General features: G+C 39.9%; 1 protein-coding gene across 2 annotated transcripts in view; it reads right to left on the bottom strand.

The window, feature by feature from the left end:
* Window positions 1–21,849, bottom strand: part of STK39 (serine/threonine kinase 39) — a 157,909-nt gene that overhangs the window by 94,499 nt on the left and 41,561 nt on the right. For both annotated transcript variants that reach the window (XM_089519815.1, XM_089519816.1), the window contains exon 2: window positions 2,190–2,302. In XM_089519815.1, coding sequence (XP_089375941.1) covers window positions 2,190–2,302 — 113 coding nt within the window. The remainder of the gene's footprint in view (window positions 1–2,189; window positions 2,303–21,849) is intronic.

The following is a 21,849-nucleotide window of genomic DNA, read 5'->3' as shown; positions in this document are numbered from 1 at the left end:
CCACAGTAAGTTTCTCTAACTTATCTTTCAATTACTTCAAATCACATACTTCAGACTTCTGTATTTTTTTTCCTCTAGAAAAATGATTTATGGATCATTTCTGATCAAATTTTATAATTAATCTTAGACTGGCTGATTTACTTACTTACCATATATACTAGACTATAAATCGAGAAATTTATTCCCCAAAATTGACGCTAAAATCCTGGATCAATTTATATACAGGTCAATATACTACTACTGCTTAGAAAGGTCCTGAAACATGCACCACCATGATGCCCCACTCTTTCCCAGTCTTTGTGCCTGCAGGCAGGTGTGTGTGTGTGTGTCTGTGTGAAAGAAAGCCTTCTCATCAAAGAAATACACCTTTTAACTCCACTTCCTTTCTCCCCAATTAGATTTTCAAACCTCTTCTCCAGCACCTGGGAAGGGGTGTCAAGTGGTAAGGAGAGGTCCAAAGGAGAAGGAAAAGGAGAAGGAGGGACAGAGATGGTGTTTCCCCCTTTCCATCCTTTGTAGCTCCCTTCATAGCAACTTGCTGAAATCCATCTCACAAGTTTGGCTCACTTATAAGGCAACGCTGATATCTGTAAAAGGCCTTATGCCCACTTCCCTTCCTTGTATTAACCAGGGCAGCTGAAGTGCTATTGAATAACAGTACTTCAACATAGAGAGCTTGCAGCCTCTATTTTCCTTCAGTGAGGTAAAGAGTGGTGACAACAACAAATTTCTAAATATTTTGTTCAAGCTGACATGCTGTATTCACCTTTTAAAGTATCTGACCAGAAACAGGTTGACAAAATTAATATACTCCAGAAACCTGCACAGTTTCATATACTAAGAGGATATAAGCACATCTAAAACATTCACATAAGAGCATTAGGAAGAGGCCTGTGGATCAAACCCAATACCTACCTAATCTAGCATACTTTTGCTCACAGTAGCTTCCCACCCAATGCCACTAGGAAGCTCACAAGCAGAGTCTGAGTGTAATAGCTCCCTCCCATTTGTGCTTCCCAGCATATGGTTTTCATAGTCATACTACCTCCAATACTGGAGGGTCTGTATAGCTAATATGTCCCGTAGACTTTCACAGCTCTATTAGGGATGGCGAAAGCACAGCCCATAACATAACTTCCAGTGCATCCTAAGTGACAGTGTAGACCACAGGAGTGCAATGCAGACCACATGCCCCTATTACTACACCTGTAGTAATCATTAAAAAAATAACAATGATGCATATCTAAGCAGAAGATGCAAAAATATCAGGTTTAACTACCAAACTGTTGCTGCTGGAACTGGAACTCTCAGGTCTTATTAAAAACAAAGCCAGAGAGGAAATTTGTGTTAAGAATTAAGCATTTATGACAGCTGTTAGCAAACTCTGTGGCATTTTCCTGATTGAGGAAATCCTTTCCGTCTATGGTTTGGTTTTAGTCCAATTTTTTTTTAAGTGTAGACATGTCATGTCTGTTTTCAAAACTGTAACCAGCTCCAGATCCCTGTGATGAAACAGGAGAGAAAGTGAAGAGTTTTCCTCCGCACCATAGCCAAGATGAAGCCAAGGTGTCCCTTTATAACCTCTTTCTTTGCTCACTGAGCTAGCCAGTGCTTGCTGCTGTTATTTGTACATTTTAAAAATTATTTCTCAATGTTTTCCCCCAAACATTCCTCCTTCTCCATATAGGCAGTGAATGGAAAGGGGGGAAAATCCAGGAATCACTTCATCACTACTTTTCAGCAGGGGGAGAAAACGCATGGTGGTCACATGTATTATACTTCATTTTTTTTAAGCGTATGCTTCCCCAATACTGATATTAAGCCATCGCAGGATGCAAGTTCTTGTAACACAAGCATGACGACATCCCTCAGGAACAAAAAAAGAGGAAATAAAAAGAAAAGAAGAAACTACATGGACATGATATAAGGAAGAGGAGTGAAAAAGAGCCCTGTTTATAATGTTTAAATGCCAGTCAGCAAAAGGATTTTTCACAGGTACTGGGGCCTTGGAGTCTTTCAACTGAACAAGAACCAACAAATGATGTGTGGGTGGGAAAGTCAATAGCTGAGAACATCTCTCAGTACACTATTCAGTTCTTGTGAATTGGACTGGTGTCGAACAGTACAGAACCTCGCATGCCTCTTGGTATTGACATATGGGTTGTTGTTTTTCTGCAATGTTTACTTACAAGCAATTCATCCATACTGGTCTGGCATTTTTCTAAGTTGATTCTTTTTATTGCTACACGTTCTTGTCTGGGTTTGCATAGTGCTGCTTGGACTACAGCAGTGGCACCACTACCTGGAAAAGATTAAAAAGGAAAGAAAAAGGTGTTAAAGTTGCCTATCAGCAGAAAATTTTTTGAACTATGTTCTGCAAGAATCTGAAGTTCTTCCAGTGGTGTCACTAAGGTTGGCATCATCCAGTGTAGGAACTCATGGTGTCACCCCCCACAATGAACGCCTCCCAAACTACACTATACACAATCCTTAGTAATGCTATTTTTGTACTATGGTTACTCATATATCTTAATTCCCATATGTCATTGAATGTAATGACAATAGTTGTGACATAAACTACTGGCAAAATTAAAATTATACTTTTAAATTACAATACCATATGCACATCCCTAATATTTTTATGTGTAAATAGTTTCATGTGGATGAAGTGAAAAATTTGGTAAGATGTGACTTTTTTAAATTTAATTTTATTTAGAATAGAGTATGACAAATAGAAAGAAATTGTAAGATGTGACATTTTTACAGAAAATTTTAAGAGTAAAAAAATAAATAAAAAACCTTTCTCCACCCACTGAGCCTCACCCCACTCACACCATCTCTTCTACTGAACTCCAGGGTTTTAAACGGATGTGGGTGAACACCACAGCCCATTTCTGCCAAAAGGCAGACAAGTGGGGAGTAGTGGTGTCACCCCCCCCCAGGGTGTCATTTAGTGTGATGCCTCTGGGTCCTTCAGGAACTTGTCATGAGCTTCCTCAGAGTGGAGGTCAGTAATGATTATCAAACTGCAAAACATCATGGCCCTCACTTCACACATTTCCTTGCAAAGCACAACCACAGGGGCCATTTATACATTATATATAGTCTACAGCAGTGGGTCTCAGGCTCTAGTCCTCCAGATGTTTAGACTCCAAATTCCAGAAGCCCCAGCTAGCATGGGCAATGGTCAGAGATTCTGGAAGTTGAAGTCCAAATCTTTTGGAGAAGCAACAACTGAAAACCACTGCTGTAGAGCACAGATGTTTAGAAATGCTGGCAATCCACCGGTGGTCCAATTTCTGGTGGACCACCTCAGTTCTCGCTATCTTATAGAAATCTTATTTCCTAAAAATTTAACACACTTGTTTACCATAAGAGAGAAGCATCAACTATATAAAATCATCCAGTGCGTAGAGAATGAAGAAGCCCTACAGGTCTAACCTGCACTCTACATCAACTGCCTACATGTCTCAGAATAGAGCTTTGAAAGTTTGTTGTTGTTGTTGTTGTTGTTATGAATTCCAAAATCATCCATCCAGCATGTAACATTCCCAGACTCTGCCTCTGCCCCTCATGGAATCCTGGGCAATACTGGGGTTCCTTAAAGCCAGAAACTTGAAAATCCATTGTAATCATGGGTTAATATACAGTATCATGCAGGGAGTCTGGTTATCAGACTTCTAAACCATTTTATCACAATATTCACTTCACCATACATTTGGATATTTAAAAAGCAGGCACATGAACAGCAAACTCAGAGATGCACTGAATTTCTAGAGTAAAACACTAACAATACACTCATTCCCCCCTCTCTTACTAGTAAAGTTTGATCTCATTATTCTTCCCACACACCTTTAAAAGAACTATATTTATAATAAAGCAGCAGCTAAAACAGTATGATAAAACAGTTGAGTGAAAACATTCACACTGAACAAGCTTATTTTGGTAAGCTTTAATCTCTTTAGTAGTTTTCCATACTCTCAGTGGAGAGAATGAGGTTAACCCAAACAAGAAGGCTCCTTTTCAAGTTACACAACTTCTGTTTCTTTGACCGCACATCCTAGATGCCCTTGTCAGTAGTTTTTGCAAACTTGCTTGCCTGCCTACCTGACTGGTTGAAGACAAAAGGTGAATGAATAGGAGCAGGCCTTGAAGGAAAAGCATTTTAGATTTACATCCATCTGAGGTGATTAAAATGATTAGCAAAGAGTTATTTTGTTTAATAAATGCTAAATTGCTGGTGTGAACATTACTTTATTGAAACCCAAAGCACAGCATATGAAGAACATATAAGATGTGCTGTAATAAAGTTACCAAAATATTTTCTGAATAGAGATAAAATATCCAGCACCCATGGCCAGCTGAACACTATTCTTTGGTTATATCTGCCCTAGAAGGAGACAATTCTCAAGCAATGTCCAAAGAAGTAGATCCCTTTGAGGTGAGCTATTCCTGTCTGTTTCTAATTTTGTAGAAGCAGATGGAAAAACTTTGCAAGCATGTTACCATTTTCAGCATCATATACAGATCAACTAAGTTTTAAAAACAACACACAGCCTTCAGTACCTCTTTACATAGATCCAGCAAAGAGACACTGGACAGCCAACGCAATGGTCATGGTCAGACTATTGGACTGCAACTTGGGAATCATAGACTTTAGAGTTGGAAGGGAGCATAAGGGCTATGGGGTTCAACTCCTGCCATGCAGAAATACAATGCTAAAGCACTCTTGAAAGATGTTCATCCAATCTCTGTTAAAATACTTCCCAAGATGAAGAGTTCCCTACCCTTCAAGGCAATCTATTCCCCTGTTGAACAGCTCTTACTGTTAAAAAGTTCTTCCTCAAGTTTCTTGCAATTTGAATCCATTGGCTTGTATTGCTGTCTTTGGAGCAGTAGAAAAAAGCTCACGCCGTCTCCTACATGATATCCCTTCAGATATTTACAGATTGCTGTCATGTCACCTCTTAGTCTTCTCTTATTCTGGCTAAACATACCCAGCTCCCTCAGATGTTCCTTACGAGGTTTGCCCTTCTCTGGACACATTCCAATCTGTCAATATCCTTACTGAACTATGGTACCCAGAAGTGGACACAATATTCCATGTGAAGTCTGATCAAAGTGGAATAGATGGCATTACAACTTCCCTCGATCTGGACACTATCCTTCTCGCCTGTTGATGCAGCCCAGAACTGCACTGGCTATTTTGGCTGTTGCATCATACCACTGACTCATGTCTGTCATCTATTCTTGTTTACGGTTGTCGCAGGGCCACAGGGCACACTCCCAACTCCAGGCTTCTTACCAGGGTCCATGACTGACAATAACTCCAAACAACTTAAAGATAATACTGAGTACCTTTAATAGAACTAACAACACCAGCGGAGGCACTGTTACTTCACAGAGTTCCGGTCTTGGGTTACTTCAGCCAAATCCTTAGTGTCAGTAAGGTGTTACAGGTCTTCTTTGGGGTCTAGGCCCTCCCCCTGGGCAAGCCAGTAACATCCCTGAAGGTCCCAACGGGATGCTTCCCCTGAGCAATAACCCAACCTCAAACCTCTCTCAGAGGAGCTTGGGGTTGGAGAGTGGGGCTGGGCAAACTCCGCCAGGAAACCCTCCTTTCCCAAGTGTCTCTGAATCTTCCCTCTCTAGCCAACAAGGTCCTTCCCTCTTGGCTAAGCCCCTGGCTCACCAGAATGATGACCTTTTTCCCTACACACAACTGCCTCACCACCTTCTCTTCCGCTCATGCCCTCCTCCTCGAGCGCTTCTCCCTTTTCCCTTTTATCTGCCTTCCCCTCCCTTGTAGGGCCTGCCTCCTGGGGTCTTCCCTTCTCTCCTTTCATCCCAGGGATTGCTGGGCCTTGTAGTTTCCAGTCAGAGTTCTCCCTTTGCAGCGCTGCCGCCTCTCCCTTTCCGGGACAACCCTCTTCTGTCTCTCTCACGTCCTTCTCCTTGTTACAATGGTCTACTGTGTTCATTTTTGCAGGTACTACTTTCAAGCCACCCTATATTTCTGTATTTCATTTTACCTGCCTAGATGTGGTATTTTACATTTATCCCTGTTAAAAGTTGTTAGTTTTAGCCTAAACCTATCAAGGTAAATTTGAATCCTGTTCCTGTCCTCTAGGATATTAGGTAATGCCCCTGCATACTTTATAGGTATTCCTTCTATTCCATCACATATGTATTTTATAAAGAAATTCCCATGCACCATTAACCCTTTGAGCATTTCACACCATGAGATCTCACCCACTATTTCCCTAATCTTACTAAAATCAGCTTTCTTGGAGTCAAGGGTGTGTGTCTGACTACATTGGGCTTCTCCATGCCTCTGTATAACAAATCCCAAGAAGACATTGTTACTCCAACCCAAGGACCCCACTATTTCCACCCGACTGACCAATTTAATCACTGTTGGTTAGGACCAAACTCAAAATAGCTGATCCCCTTGTTGCTTCCTCTGTCTATTATACAACGTAATTGTCTGAAAGGCTAAGGAAGCATTTGGTGGACCTTACAATCTTGGCAGGGTGTAACTTCCAATAAATACTGGGTAGTTCAAGTGTCCAATTGCTACTACCTCTCTCCTTCTTGAAATCCAGGTTCTAGTCCTTAGTGAGACATGACACTCATTAGATCTCTCTGAGGCTAACATACTTTGTAGCTGTTGTTGTGAGGAGGAAGTGAGAGGAAGATAGCCATGTATGACACCTGTAGTTCCTTGGAGAAAAGATGCTACTAATGTTACTAATAAACCAACACTGCTTATTGCATACATCAAAAAAGGCCATTTCCTTTAAGCCACTCTGTTTAAAAAGTTCTACCAAATCAGTGAACAGACACACTTTTGAGATATCCCAGCAGCCTGTCTGAAGCACCAGGTTCCACTTTGCTTGTGAAATTGTCATGTCCCAGATGAATACAACACACACACATAGACAAAGCTTTTGTGACAAAGCTTTACAATGGGAACTGAGTTACATGCCTAATCCAGAACAATAGGGCTCTCTTCCCTCCCATCCAACAACAGAACTGACACAATACCTCATGACTGAAAGTTATTGTCTCTGTTTTAATTGATGTTTGCTTACTTATTTAGAAGTAGGATGTTTTGCATGCAATTTTCGCCCTGCCATGCTTTGAAGACAAAGCTTTTAGCTCAGCATATCCACTGAATTATATTACCAAGATACACAGACAAAACTAACACCACAACATAGCAAACTGCATTTTAATACACTCCAATTAATTGCACTATATTTCTCCCATATATATATATATATATATATATATATATAAATCCACCAAAGGCCCAGTTTGTTGAGAAACTGCTGCACACACAGCACTCAAGCACAAGTACTCTAGATCACTGATTCCCAACATTTACCTTCCAAGATGTTATTAAGGCTATAACTCTCAAATCCCTCACCAGTGATCATTCTGGCTGGGGAGTCTATGATTTAAAGTCCAACAATATCTCCAACAATATTAGAACCAGTGTGGTGTAGCGGTTTGAATGTTGGACTAGGACTTTGGGAGACCAGGGTTTACATCCCAACTTGGCCATGGAAACCCACTGGATTATCTTAGGCAGAGCACACTGTGTCTCACAGAAAGGAAATGGTAAACCCCTTTGGAACAAATTTTGCCAAGAAAAATTTGTGATAGGTTCACCTCATTCTGCATCCAAACTGCAGAAATAATCCAGTTTGACATCACTTTAACTGCAATGGAATTCTGGTAGTTTTGAGAGACATTTAACCTTCTCTATCCAAGACGTCTGCTGCCACAACAGACTAAAATTCCCAGAATTCCACAGCACTTAGCCATGGCAGTTAAAGTGGTACCAAACTGAATTATTTCTGCAATGTGGATGCAGCCTAAGAGTCAGCATAAATTGAAAATGACTGAAAGGCACACAACACATAGTATTTGGGGACGCACATGTTGGGGAACACAACCTTAGATTACAATCCTACACCTAGGAGGTCATTAGTCCTCCTAACATTTACACAACAGCTCACCATAAATGTTTAAGATTACAAGCCTCAATAGTTCAAGCTATTACATAAAGATTCTGGAGTAAATATTTCCTATTGCAACACATGCACACAGCCCCACATTAAGACAGCAGGCTCATTCTCCTGAAAACTCTTCATTTGGGACAATGTATCAATGGGGTTCAGAATGGGGAATCAACACAAAATGAGCTCAAACCAAATCAATACCATCAAGGATAGAAGGCACAGCTATTGTAGGAACTACTCAGTATCACAAATATAGATGAAGTGGTATCATGTGGTAGTTACAGTTTTATGAACAAACTCCACACAAACTTTAAATCTAATTGAGTTTATCCAATTTGGGCCATATATGACAGACTTTCTGTAATCCAAGTTTATTATTTAAGATCTTAGCTTTCCTGGTTTTTCATCAGCATACCTATAGCTAGGGATTACAGCTCTATATATCTGACTAAGGTCGGCTGGGCTGCTGCCACACTGCAGAATTAATGCAGTTTTACACTACTTTAACTGTCATGGTTACATCCTATGGAATCCTGGGATCTGTAGTTTGTTGTGGCACCAGAGCTCTCTGACAGAGAAGGCTAACATTCCATAACATTGAGCCACAGGATTTGAAACAGTGCCAAACTGCATTAATTAAGCAGTGCAGATGCAGTCCTGGAGACGCTTCTCCAGCATCACAGAACTGAACTGCAGGCAATTCAAGAAGATGTGAAAAAGGCCCTTTTCTTCTGTGGCACCTTGGCTGTGGAATACCCTCCCTTTAGAGACCTAACTAACACAAAAGCTGATGTTTTTCCAGTGCCAAGTAAAAAAGTGACATTTATTAAAACCTCTGAGGATTTTAACCAAACAGATTTTATCAAAATGCACACATGCATCATTACACTTTTTAATTGTTTTAAACTATTTAAAATGTTTTAAACTCTTAACTTTTCAAATTGGTCCTTTCATTCTATTTTATACTGTTTAAATTTTATACTGTTAAAATTACACTAATTTTTATTGTACACTGCTCTGAGACCCCAATATATTGGGTGGGGCAGGCCAAGCAAGAAAAGCATTCCCAACTACATATGTGGGCATTTCCTCCCTCCACTTCCCTCCTTCCTTTTTCTAAGCAGAGGATTATAAGATCCACATTAATCCCCCAAAGGGTCCATGCTGCTGTAAGAGAGAGAATGAAGTTTTAACTGAAGCGAAGCAGAGTAATTGCTGTTAATATAATTCAAAGGCTTAGCTACCATGGTGGGATTTAGGCAGCAGTGACCTATCTCAAACATCCGTGTCCCCAAATGGCATGAAGGAATGTTGATTTGACCCAATCTCTGAACATTCTTGGGTACAGAAAGCCAATCTCAGATGAGCTATTTCATCATCTTCTTCTCCTCTTCATCTATACAATTTTCTGAATAGTATAGAAAATCATTGCTTGACAACTGAGCATTGTACAGAGCCATATTATTCAACACAAGAATCCCATCAATTGCAGCTTCTATCTAAAGGCAGCAGCTGTATTGGGAGCTGGCTACAATATTGCCACTAACTATTAAGCAGCTAACGGCACAGTGCCAACACAAGGCAAAATTTCCTACCATGCAGATACTATTAATATTTTTTAAAAATCACACACAAACACAATTGTATTAGTGTACTAAATACTTCAAAGCCAAGCACTTGTGTTTTACAAACCTAAGTTTCAATGCAAGTTGCCAGGCAGTTAGAACTCAACACTAAACAATTTCTTTCTATAAACAAAGGACTAGACAATGGAAGTAATGTAAGGGAGAATAGGTAGAATTAATATTTTCACTAATAGTATAGAATCATAGAGTTGGAAGAGACCACAAGGGCCATCCAGTCCAACCCCCTGCCATGCAGGAAATCTCAATCAAAGCATCTCTGACAGATGGCCATCCAGCCTCTGTTTAAAGACTTCCAAGGAGGGAGACTCCACCACACTCTGAGATAGCGTATTCCACTATCGAACAGCCCTTACTGCCAGAAAGTTACTCCTGATGTTGAGGTGGGATCTCTTTTCCTGCAGCTTGCATCCATTGTTCCGGGTCCTGTATTCTGGAGCAGCAGAAAACAAGCTTGCTCCCTCCTCAATATGGCATCCCTTCAAATATTTAAGCAGGGCTATCATATCACTTAAAATGTGGGCTAGACAAAGTAACTGCTACATGGATTTATAATTGTAGTAACTGCTACATGGATTTATAATTGGTTGACTGCTCTAAGACCCCAATATATAGGGTGGGGCTGGGTGCTCAACAATGGCTCCTTTTCATCCTGGAGATAAGTTACTAGCGGGGTCCCACAGGACAGGGTTCGGTCCTGGGTCCAGTGCTATTGAGCATCTTTATCAACAACCTGGATGACAGAATTGGGGGCACACTTATCAAATTTGCAGATGACACCAAATTAGGAGGAGTAGCTAATACCCCAGAGAACAGGATCAAAATTCAAAATGACCTGAATAGACTATTTGAGCCCTGTGTGTCTCTCTGTATTGGTCTCACATATGTGGAATTCCTTGACCAAACAATAAGGTCATGGTTCAGTTTGTGTTCAGCTGCAAACTATTTGATTTGGTTGTTACTGAATTTATGTTTTCTGTTCTTAATTTTTGGTGATACTCTTAGTCTGGTCATTGTGTTGACATGATGGATTGCTGTTAATTTGTGTCTGTGTTTATATATTGAAAGCTATTTGGAGCAACTCCTTTTCAATAGGAATAATACATGCATACACACACACATATACTATAAATACACAAAACAGATAAAGAAACAAATGCACATGGATGGAAGCAGAATAAACACCAACCATGGCTCTTTGTATCAGAGTACAGCATCTATGAAATGCCAAATAGGTGATGTTTTGTCAGTATGACCTCTGTTCCACCACAGTCCTGATCCCTTCTTAAGACCACTGTTATTTATTGTTTCATTTCTTTTCCCACAAAAAGCTCAAAAAAGAATGGGAAAATCTTAAGGAGAGAAATTGTGTAAACACTGAATATATTAATAATTAAGGGCTGAATCCACCTGCTAGTCCCAAAGTTATACCATTTGGTCAGGATTTATACATTCAGCAGTACATTTCAGTATTGCCTTACCATTCAGCAATACATTTCAGTAGGTTGTTTCTAGTTGAAAGTAGAATAAATAAATAATAATAATAATAATAATAATAAATATTTATTTATATCCCACCTCTTCCGCTTTGAGAATGAAGCTAGGGGTGGGAATCATGTGGCCTTTCAGATGTTGTTCCATTACAACTCCCAACATTCCTCGCCGATGGTTAGGAGTGCTGGAAACTGCAGTCCAGAAAAACATCCAAAGATCTGCATAATCCTCACCCCTGATTTAGGCCTGAAATTGTTTTATGTTACATATTTATTTGAATTCTGAATAGCTAATCATGTGAGATGAAAAGGCAGGTTACCTACAGTATGAGGCCTAAAACAAACACTTTACCAATAGAAACTGATCCATTAAGTCAAGTGGGGCAACCTACCTGTTCCAAAAATCTCAGGCTACCCCAACCAAAACACTCCTACTTTCCTGCTTTAATTATAACTAGTCCATGAAGTGACACTGGCTCTTAACTTCTATTCTAGTCAGTCTCCTGATGTTGACTTTTCAGAAGTCAGTAGACATATCCCTACTTTGAGTTCCTACAAAGACACATATAAACACAGATGTTCCTCCCTAAAGGTATAGGATTATCTATACTGACATGGGCACACTGTACATACCTAGTAAATTTGTACATGTTTTTAAAAAACTTAGCAAATACAAGGGCATTTTGTTTCTTGAATGTGCTAAGTGGCAGAATTTAGTGTGTGTGGCAGAATTTAGTGTGTGTATGTGTGTGTATCTTCATAATCCATAAATTTCACAAGTTTTTTTAGACAAAGAATATTGAATACAGCCAACAACATCTGACATTCCTTGATGGTCCATCATCTAAGCAGTAACCAGCCCTTACTCTGCTTTGTTTCCAAGAGCAGATGGGATCTGGTTCCTTCAAGGTATTTAGGCCCTTACTGTTTATAAGTAGTGCTCTAATGCAAATTAACTATTCTAGCAGTGGTTTAATTTCTAGAAAAAGAGATGTCCAGCCCTCAAGATAAGATTAGAATATAAACAGAAAATTGGATTTAATTGGTTTAGCCTAGAGAGGTGACAGGCTGAGTCGACCCTGGTGCCCTGCAACCTTGTGGCTGTAAATGGCCACAGTACCGGCACTTAACCACTGCACCACTAGGGCTTCATAAGACTCCAGCTCTGTAACTGTGCAGTGTGAAGAGGTACCTGATGTTTATTGTTGGTGGTGTTGTGTGCCTTGAAATTGTTTCTGACTGACAGAGATCCTAAGGCGGATCTATCATGGGGTTTTCTTGGCAAGATTTGTTCAGAGGAGGTTTGCCATTGCCTTCTCCTGAGACTGAGAGAGTGTGATTTGCCCAAGGTCGGCCAGTGGATTCCATGGCTGAGGTGGAAATTGGACCCTGGTCTACTGAATCATAGTTCAACACTCAAACCACTGAAGTGCAAGTCCCAATCTGCCTCGTCACTGAATGTGTTGGCTAGCACTACCTGAAGTAGTAGTCCGAAAACATCTGGAAGACCACAGTTATAGGGTTATGACTGGAGAAAAGAGTCATTTGCAAATACAGATCAAGTATCCCTTATCTGGAATTCCGAAATCCAAAATCCAAAATTGTCTACATAGACAGTGACATCTTTGCTTTATTATTATTATTATTATTATTATTATTATTATTATTTGTATTGGATCAAGGTGAGTAGCAACATCCAAGAGAACAATAAAAGTCAAACACAAATAACAATAAATAAAAGCTTAACAAGACATATCACATCCTAATTCCCCTATTAGGGGATGGTTCAGTATACACAAACTTTCTTTTATGCACAAAATTATTTTAAAATATTGTTTATAAAACTACCTTCATAAGGTATAAGATAAATAAATGAATTTCAGGTTTAGACTTGGGTCACATCTCCAAGATATCACTATGCATTTGCAAATATTTCAAAATCCAAAAGAACCCTAAATTCAAAACACTTCTTGTCACAAGCATTTCAGGTACGGGAGACTCAACCTGTATGAGCCAAGAAAAGAAAAATTTGAAAGAAAAGAAGGCATCAGTAAAGCCTAAGAGGCTGAAGAAGAACCAGGGACAACATCTCTGAATGCAGAAGCTGAGAAGTTCTGGCAGACTTCAGTAGCTGTTCTGCAACAAAGCTTCAGGCCAAATTGTCAGCTGAAGACAGCTGGTCTCAGGAAGCTGTCAGTCCACAGTGCAAGATAACAGAGAGACTTTAATATTCCTTGTTTATCAGTAAGTTTCTGACCACAAATTAGACTTCAAGTTTAGCCTCCTGAGATACTTTATGAGGGGTACCTGGGGACAAGGGGAATTGGCAATTAGTTTTAATTAGGGAAGTGAATTCATTTGAAGGAACAGTTGCTTCCTTAAAGTAACAGCAACATTTAAAAAAGAAACAAAGCATGATTTTACTAGCCTCCCTACTTAAAAAAAAATATATATTTTGTAGTGTAGATAGGCATTAGGTCAAAAAATTATTGCACACGAAGTCCCCTAAACCTAGTTCCATTTGCCATCAAGACATCAATTTGTTAAGTCAGATGTAGAATGCTGGTACTAGATGGTTTGATAAACTTGCCTAAGAAATACCATGTTCTAAACTACAACCCAGTGCACTATAGCCCAGCGCTTCTTATGCTACTGGATATGGGGACTGGCATTTTCTGCCAGCGCCCAGCACCATATTAGTCCTCACTGGCTGCAACTATTACTTTCTTTCCTGGCAGCTCTCCAGGGACCAGCATCAGCCCACAGATCACTGCTTTGAGTAGGACTGTAACAGCCTAAAATGGGAGGGAACAGGGAACCAATCCTGCAGAGACTTAACCACCATATTCTATACCTTACAGGGTACAAAAAGAATGCCCTGGCACAGTAACAGAAAGAGCAAGTCATGAGACCATTATATAAAACAACAGACCACAATGAGTTATTGTTCACAGAGCCTCATAAGGTTCTGTCAAGAAGGCTCACTCAACAAGGAAACTTCTAGAGGAGAATGTTCCCACCAAGCATTCAGTTTAATGCGACAGGACTATATTTGCCTTAAGGCTTACTGTGCATTTCAAAAACAAGGGAAAAACAAAGATTTTACCACTGATTCCTGCTGTGCTAAAAGTCTTCCATACTTTGGGGTGGGAAAAGGTTGCTGATGACCAAATCAGCTCAAGGTGGGAGAATTCACCAGGGAACTTAGTAGATCCTACAAATGACCAATGGGAGCACAACGTTAAAAAGGGTGGCCTTCACTGAATTTAGTTCTGAATATCTGTACTCCATCTAATGAAAGTGTAGATGGATAAATCTATTTATTCAAATATAGCATAAAGGTGGATTTATCTTTATAAATGTAATGTTGTTTAAATATATACATTTAAACCTCATTCTACTAGAAATGATATTTTAGTAGCCCAATCAAACAATCAATCATTTATTATGGTCATAGACCAGCACAAATACCCCAGTCCTTTTTTATTGCAAAATTCACACAGAAATAGACTTAAAAGGTAGATAGTTTACTATACTGTATCATCACCTTAAGAATCTTAAACCATGTCCCCAAGTCTCAGCTATGTGCAGTGAGAGAAGCATGGCATGAAAAATCCTATAAAAGTCAAAGCACAGAAGTCCCTTGGCATCACTGAGCTAAAGATGTACACTTGTCAACTGCTCTTTCTGGGGGTTTATCATGGACACTATGAAGCCCTGAAGGAACTGTAGCATCCAGCCTCAGGGCGGTCCGACCTCGGAGCAACATTGAGTCTGAAGACATTTTCTGCACTCACAAACTATTTAAAATTCAACAGTATGCAAACAAGAGGAATATATAAAGATAAGCTGACTGCTTTTCAGGACATATGTACTATGTTTTCTTATTAAATTATCTCTGAACAAGCCAGGGATGAATGTAAGCACTAATGAACAGCTGGTTGAATTGAGAGTTAAATGCCCATTTCAGCAGCAAACACCACGTATATCAGGAAAAAATGTCCTTAAATAATAATAATAATAATAATAATAATAGCTTTATTTTTATACCACCCTTCTATCAATCAGGGCGGTGTACAACATATCAATCAGACACAGAATGCAATACAACAACAATAAAAATACATTAAAATTACATAAAAATCTAATATTGTTGCATTGTCTCAATGCCATATCCTCTGAAGGGAGACAATTACCCAGAGAGGCAGGCTGGCACACCAGGGGAAGTCCAGCTTAATTACAGGGTGGTGACAGAGCTATTTCAACCATCTTTCTGCATTGGATAACAGGTGGTGGATAACATGTGGCAGGAGTCATTTTGACTCAAAGTCTGCTAATCAGGGACCTAATTCAACAGTATAATGGCAGGGTTACGGTTTATTCAACAGAGTATGCCATAACCCTGCCCTTACATCTGCAGTTGGGCAATTGGTAAGAAAAAAAAAACAACAGACAGTGCATGTGTGGGAAACCTGCCTGTCCTTGTGGTGGACCACCATTGGTTGTGTGTAGAGTGGCCAGAACAAAGAATGACGATTCCATTGGGGAACATTTCACTCAGCAGGGATTATTTTGTTATCGAGGTAAAGACATCTCCCACAGAATACCTTCAAATGAATCAAAACAGCTGTTTTCCTTGAGGATTTCTATCCATTTTCTACTTTCCTGAGCAGACAACATGCCTTCTTGTGGTTGTTTTCAGATGAGAACAAGAGTGATAGCATTTTAGAGCACAGATTTTTTTTGATTTTTTTTGCACAGTAAAGAAAGTGTATCAGCTTTGTTGCTGTTAACTGCCCTCAAATCGACCTTAACACATGGAGACCCCGTGGATGAGATAGTAGTACAGTGTGCCCTTTTTTTACGTGGGGGATCCATTCCAGGGGGCCCTCACATTAAAAAAAAGTGTATGCTCGAGCCCCATTGAAAATAATGGGGCTTGTGCATGGTGCGGCGGTGTGCGCGCACCATGGGCACATGCCCCATTACTCTTAATGGGATGCGCCACCCCTTGAGCCCCGCACGCTCCCACAGGCTCCCTCATGGCTTTCAGCGTATGCTGAAAGCCGCTTATGGTGCATCCGCGTATGATGTGGGCACACTGCACTGTGCTTGTCCTTCACTGCTCTGCTTAAATCTTGTAAATTGAGGCCGTGACCTCCCTAATTAGGTCCCTCTGGCATGCAGTCTTCTTCTCTTTTTGCTACCACCTACCTTTCCCAGCATTATTGTCTTTTCAAGTGAGTCATGCCTTCTCTTGATGTGGCCAAAGTATGACAGCCTCAATTTTGTCACCTTGGCTTCCAGGAAGAGTTCAGACTTGATCTGTTCAAGGTCCATTTGTCTGACTTCTTGACCACCCAATCTTTGCACTTTAAGATTTTTTCCAGTTTTTCAAATCTGCCCTCCCAGTCCTAATCTTCCGATTTCTTGACTGCTGTCTCTATTCTGGTCAGTATTTGAGTCAAGGTATAAGAAATCTTTGATGATTTCAATTTTATCATTGTCTAGGATGAATTCTTGTAGATTTTCCATGGTCATTATTTTTGCTTTCTTAATGTACAGTACAATCAGCCCTTCTTATGCACAGATTTTTATACATGGATTTAAGCATCCACGGTTTGAAAATGTTCAAAAAAGTATAAATTTCAAATATCAAATCTTGATTTTCCATTTTTTATAAGCGACACCTTTTTCCTATGTCATTATATTTAATGGGACTTGAGCATCCACGGATTTTGTTGTACACAGGGGATCTTGGAACCAAACCCCAGTGTATAACAAGGGTCCACTGTATAGCATTAGGACTACCTTGGTGCTTTCCTCCTTAACCTTCCTCAGTAACTGCTCCATGTCTTTGTCGGTTTCTGCTAATAGTATTGTGTCATCTGCATATCTTAAGTTCCTTCCTCTGATTTTCACTCCTCCTGCCTCTGAGTCTAAGCCTGGCCTGTGTATGATATTTTCTTCATACAGGTTGATTAAATAGTGTGATAGAATGCAGCCTTGCCTATTTCCTTTGCCAACTGAGAAACATTCTGTTTCTCCGTATTCTGTTCAAATGGTAGCCTCTTGTGCTAAGTACAGGTTACACATCACGATGATCAGATGTTGTGGCATTCCCATTCCTGTAAGAGCAAGCCATAGTTTTTTGTAATTTATGCAGTCAAAGGCTTTGCTGTAGTCAACAAAACACACACAGATTTTCTTTTGGAATTCCATGGTGCACTCCATTATCCATCACATCTTTGCAATGTGATCCCTGGTGTCTTTTCCTTTCCTGACTCCAGCTAGTACCTCAGGGATTTCATACTCCATATATGATAGGAGTCTTTGCTGCAGGATTTTGAGCCTGATTTTACTTGCATAGGAAATTAGTGCAATGGTTCTGTAATTACTGCAATCGATTTGGGGTTCATCAATCGATTTGGGGTTCATTTTCCTAAGTTTCTTCTTCCCATTGTCATTCAACCTTCCACATTTTTTGTAAAGCTCGTCTGTGTATTGTTTCCATTATTTTTTATTATTATTATTTCATTGTGGTCATGTATTATGTTCCCCTTCTGATCGTAGATCATCCCCATCTTTGGTTTAAATTTCTCTTTGATTTCTCAGATCTAAGAGAAATTTAAACAAAAGGTTTAAATGATTACCATTTTTTGCACAATAAAGAAGGTGTGTCAGGTAGTTAGAACAAATGTTCCAACTCAAATGAAGCTGTGATTTCTGGCTTTGAGTATCTGGCAATTGTAAAACACTTTCCTTTCTACATCAAAAAACACTCCGGTGGACAAGGCTATGTTAATGCTCTGTGATACATTAGAATTGCCATGGGATCCATCAAAGTCCTCCAAATGCTAGTTTTTTTATCCATATGGGTGTGAGTTAAATGCAGCACAAGGATGGTTTTTCCCCCAAAATCTATAATGATATTGATTACAGTATTAAAGCACTCCCCCCTTTTTTTAAGTGTAGGGAATGTGTAAGGATTAAGAAACTCACATAACAAATACTGAGAACAAGTCCCGAACAGATGCCAAAAGCCTATCCAGGCATTTAAAAATGTCCGACTCAGCAAGCCATACATATCTAGGTAATCTGAGTTAACATTCTTTTGAACTGCTGGCCCATCAGTGTACTGTAGTTACCCAAGGGCTCATTTACACAGGAAGCTTGAAGAAAGAGAGAAATAAATCAGCCAGGTATCAGATCGCCACCATCTACATTTGTCTCCTGTAAATTTGTCCTATCCTATACAGGGGCTATAGAAGGGCAAAGGTATAAAGGGTAATCTATACACCAGAATGACTAATATTAAGCTTTTCTTTCCAATACTAATTTGTACTATTAACAATAGTAATATTATTACTACTACTAGGGGAAAACATGGTATTTAAAAGGATGTGAGGGAATTTCTGAGTTTAAAAGGATGAGAGGAAATTTCTGGGTGAGTGGGCCTGGTCCGAATAAAAGATACTGTATATACTCATGTATAAGTCTAGAAATTTAGGTTAAAAATTGACCCAAGAAATCTGAGTTGACATATTCACAGGTCTACGTAAGTACTGTACTTTAACTCTTATTTTTTAAAAAGGAACCACCCCCTGGTGAAAGGCAAGAGTGTAATCTATCTTGAAGCACTGACTCCACTCTATTCTCTTATCCATCCAGCCTTTAGTATGAGCACAAACAGTTATGCCTGCTGGAATTTTTTTTTTTTTGGGGGGGGGGGGGGGGGTTTGCATTGTTTTCCTTTGCTTTGTTTGTTACATCCTTTGTTGCATGCTCCTATGTTTTACCCTTGATTTATCTACGGGTCATATCAAAATCCATCATTTTGGCCCCAAAATCTGCCTTTGACTTATACATGAGGTCAAGTTATAGTCGAGTATATAAGATACTCAGTTTGGAAGCTTGAACCAGTTATAAGCAAATGCAACCTCCCATCAGTTTGAATTTGGTGCCAGCCAGTCCAGATCTCTTTCCTCGTTCACCCCTTCAGAAGGCAAGGAAAGCAAGGGGGGGAGCAGCAACAGGAAGAAGGAAGAAAATAGTGTCTACTTTAAAATTTGGGGCCCCTTTACACTACATTTAGAGTGTCACGATTCTACTTTAACTGTGTTGGAAACATCCTACCGAATCTTGGGATCTGTAGTTTGCTGCTGCTGTGTGCCTTCAAGTCATTTCCCACTTATGGCAACCCTAAGGCGACCCTACCATGGGATTTTCTTGGCAGGTTTCTTCAGAGGGGGGTTGCCATTACCATCCTCTGAGGCTGAGAGGGTGTGATGTGCCCAAGGTCACCCAGTGGGTTTAGATGGACGAACTGGGATTTGAACCCTGGTCTCCAGAATCATAGTCCAACACTCAAACCACTGCACCATGCTGGCTCCTCAAATCTGAAGTTTAGGGAGAGCATTTTGTATTTCCATCTAGATAGCTCCCCTTGTATCTCCCCAAACCCAGGATTCCACAGGATGCAGTCATGACAGTTTACACAATGCTATAACTGTGTTGTGTAAAAGGGCCCTTGGTTGTGAACTCAGCAAGAAAATGAGGAGGCTTCCAAGCATTCTTCAAAAACCTTCCATCACTACTGGGGATGCTGAGATACGTCATTAATTCTCTCCACTTAATTAACATTGAAGAACACAGGTGATTTAGGAAAGAAATCTGAAAGGAGAGAAACCAGCACTTAGGAAGATTGCCAGGGACTAAAGAAATGGCTCTGGTCTTTCTGAGTTTTGGAGGTCTTTCTCAGGAAAGGCTCAGAAAGTCTAGATCAGTGTGTCTTATACTCTTTACCCTTGTGACCCCTTTTACATGTGGACACTGTGCTTCTCTGCCCCCACAGCTCAATGCTGTATACTGTATCAATGAAACTATTTTCTTTGTTTAGCATGATTATTTTCATTTACACATTTATGTATATTCCTATTTTCACATTTTGTAAGGAAATTTCTGTTCCTTCTTCTTCTCCTCCATCAGATAAAGGCTCCAAGCACCTTCTTTGCCTTTCTCTTCCTCATCAGGAGAAAAAAAGTTTGGGAAGTGGATGAGGGATCAGGGCCTCCATGTCTTGTACCACCCCCAACTCTCGCCCTTCCCAGGGGTACCACCGGGAACCACTGGACTAGATCCATTCTGAATCAAGATGGTGGTTTTTTTGTTAATCTTTTAAGAACAGTGACCAACAAAAAAGGCAGATGATTTTATCCTTTCGTGTTACTGGACAGGGCTTTCGTATCACTTTTGTAATGACATTTGGGTATGTTTTTGATACACCCACCCACCAAAAAGAGAGTAACTTGTTACAGGTAACTGTTATCTGTACCTTGTTATACCCAAACTCTGCTAACATCCACTGATATAGTCCACTCACTCTGTATATGTTTCCAGGCCTTAAAAGTTTAGGAGTAAGTGATTGTGTAACTTTAGAACTACAAACAAAAGTTAATCTATTTGCCAATATATACAGGAGAGTCTTATTTAATAAGCAATGGAACAATTCTTTCTTTTAAAGGCGCAAGAACCAAATCTTCTTAAGAAACAGACTCAACTCTAAAAAGTAGCTCCCATATCTCTGTGTGTCTGTGAGTCTGTGTGTGTGTCTGTCTGTCTGTTTCTCTATCGAAAGTCAGACAGGCAGATATATGAATAGCAGCTGTGAAATTTAATTTCAAGAATCAAGAGATGAAGGGTTAAAAAGCTATTACTGAAAAGCTCACCTATGATATCTTGCACACTTGTAATTTGTATGTTTGCTGCTGTTACCCTAGAACAGGTATTCTTAATCTGTGGTTTATGGATTTCCTAGGAGGTTTGAGGGGATTCGTGGACTGGGTTCATGACTGGTTTTTCTTTTTTCCATTTCCTTCCAGTTATTATGAAAATGAAGGAGAGGCCTGAGAACTCTGGAGAAAATCAAATGATTTCCTGGCTTTCTACTTACCAGCTTAGTCAAATGAGCTACCCACAAACATAACTTAAATTGGCTAACCTAAAACTTTGACAGGAATTATGGTCTAATCCTAAAGCAACCTCATCTTCAGTTCAATCATACCTGGAAGTCTGTGGAATCCCTTCTGTTGTAAAAGTCTCCACCTGATTGTCTTGGGGAAGCAAAATTTTCTAACAGTTAGCTTTAATCCCATCAAGAATCCAGGAACCTCTGGAAGGCTCCTATGGTTTCTTTTCAATCACACTTCTGATTTTTCCTTTTATCTCATCATAAACTGTTCACTGGATTACAGAATCAAAGAGTTGGAAGAGACCAACCTGTACTCGTCTTTGCATAAACAGCCTCCATTTTCCCCAACAAGCCATAGGATTTTATCACACAGGGAAAACTGGGAGGGATTCAGAGATTTAAACAGGGATTATCCCAGGCATAGAATCAGAGTTGGAAGGCCACAAGGTCATCCAGTCCAACCCCATTATACCATCCAGGAACACAGAATCAAAGCACTCCTGACAGATGGCCATCCAGCCTCTGTTCAACAACCTCCTAAAGAAGGAGATTCCACCACTCTGAAGGAATGTATTCCACTGCCAAACAGCTTTTACTGTCAGGAAGTTCTTCCTAATGTTTAGGTGGAATCTCTTTTCCTTTAGCTTGAACACACTGCTCTCTGTCCTAGTCTCTGTCCTAGTCTCTGGAGCATCTGAAAACAAGCTTGCTCC

The sequence above is a fragment of the Sceloporus occidentalis genome, unplaced genomic scaffold (genome assembly GCF_023333645.1).
Source record: "Sceloporus occidentalis isolate IW3139 unplaced genomic scaffold, rSceOcc1.0.p SCAF_4, whole genome shotgun sequence".
NCBI lineage: Eukaryota > Metazoa > Chordata > Lepidosauria > Squamata > Phrynosomatidae > Sceloporus > Sceloporus occidentalis.
Note: the sequence above shows the minus strand (reverse complement) of the source record. Positions and strands in the feature narration are given on the sequence as shown.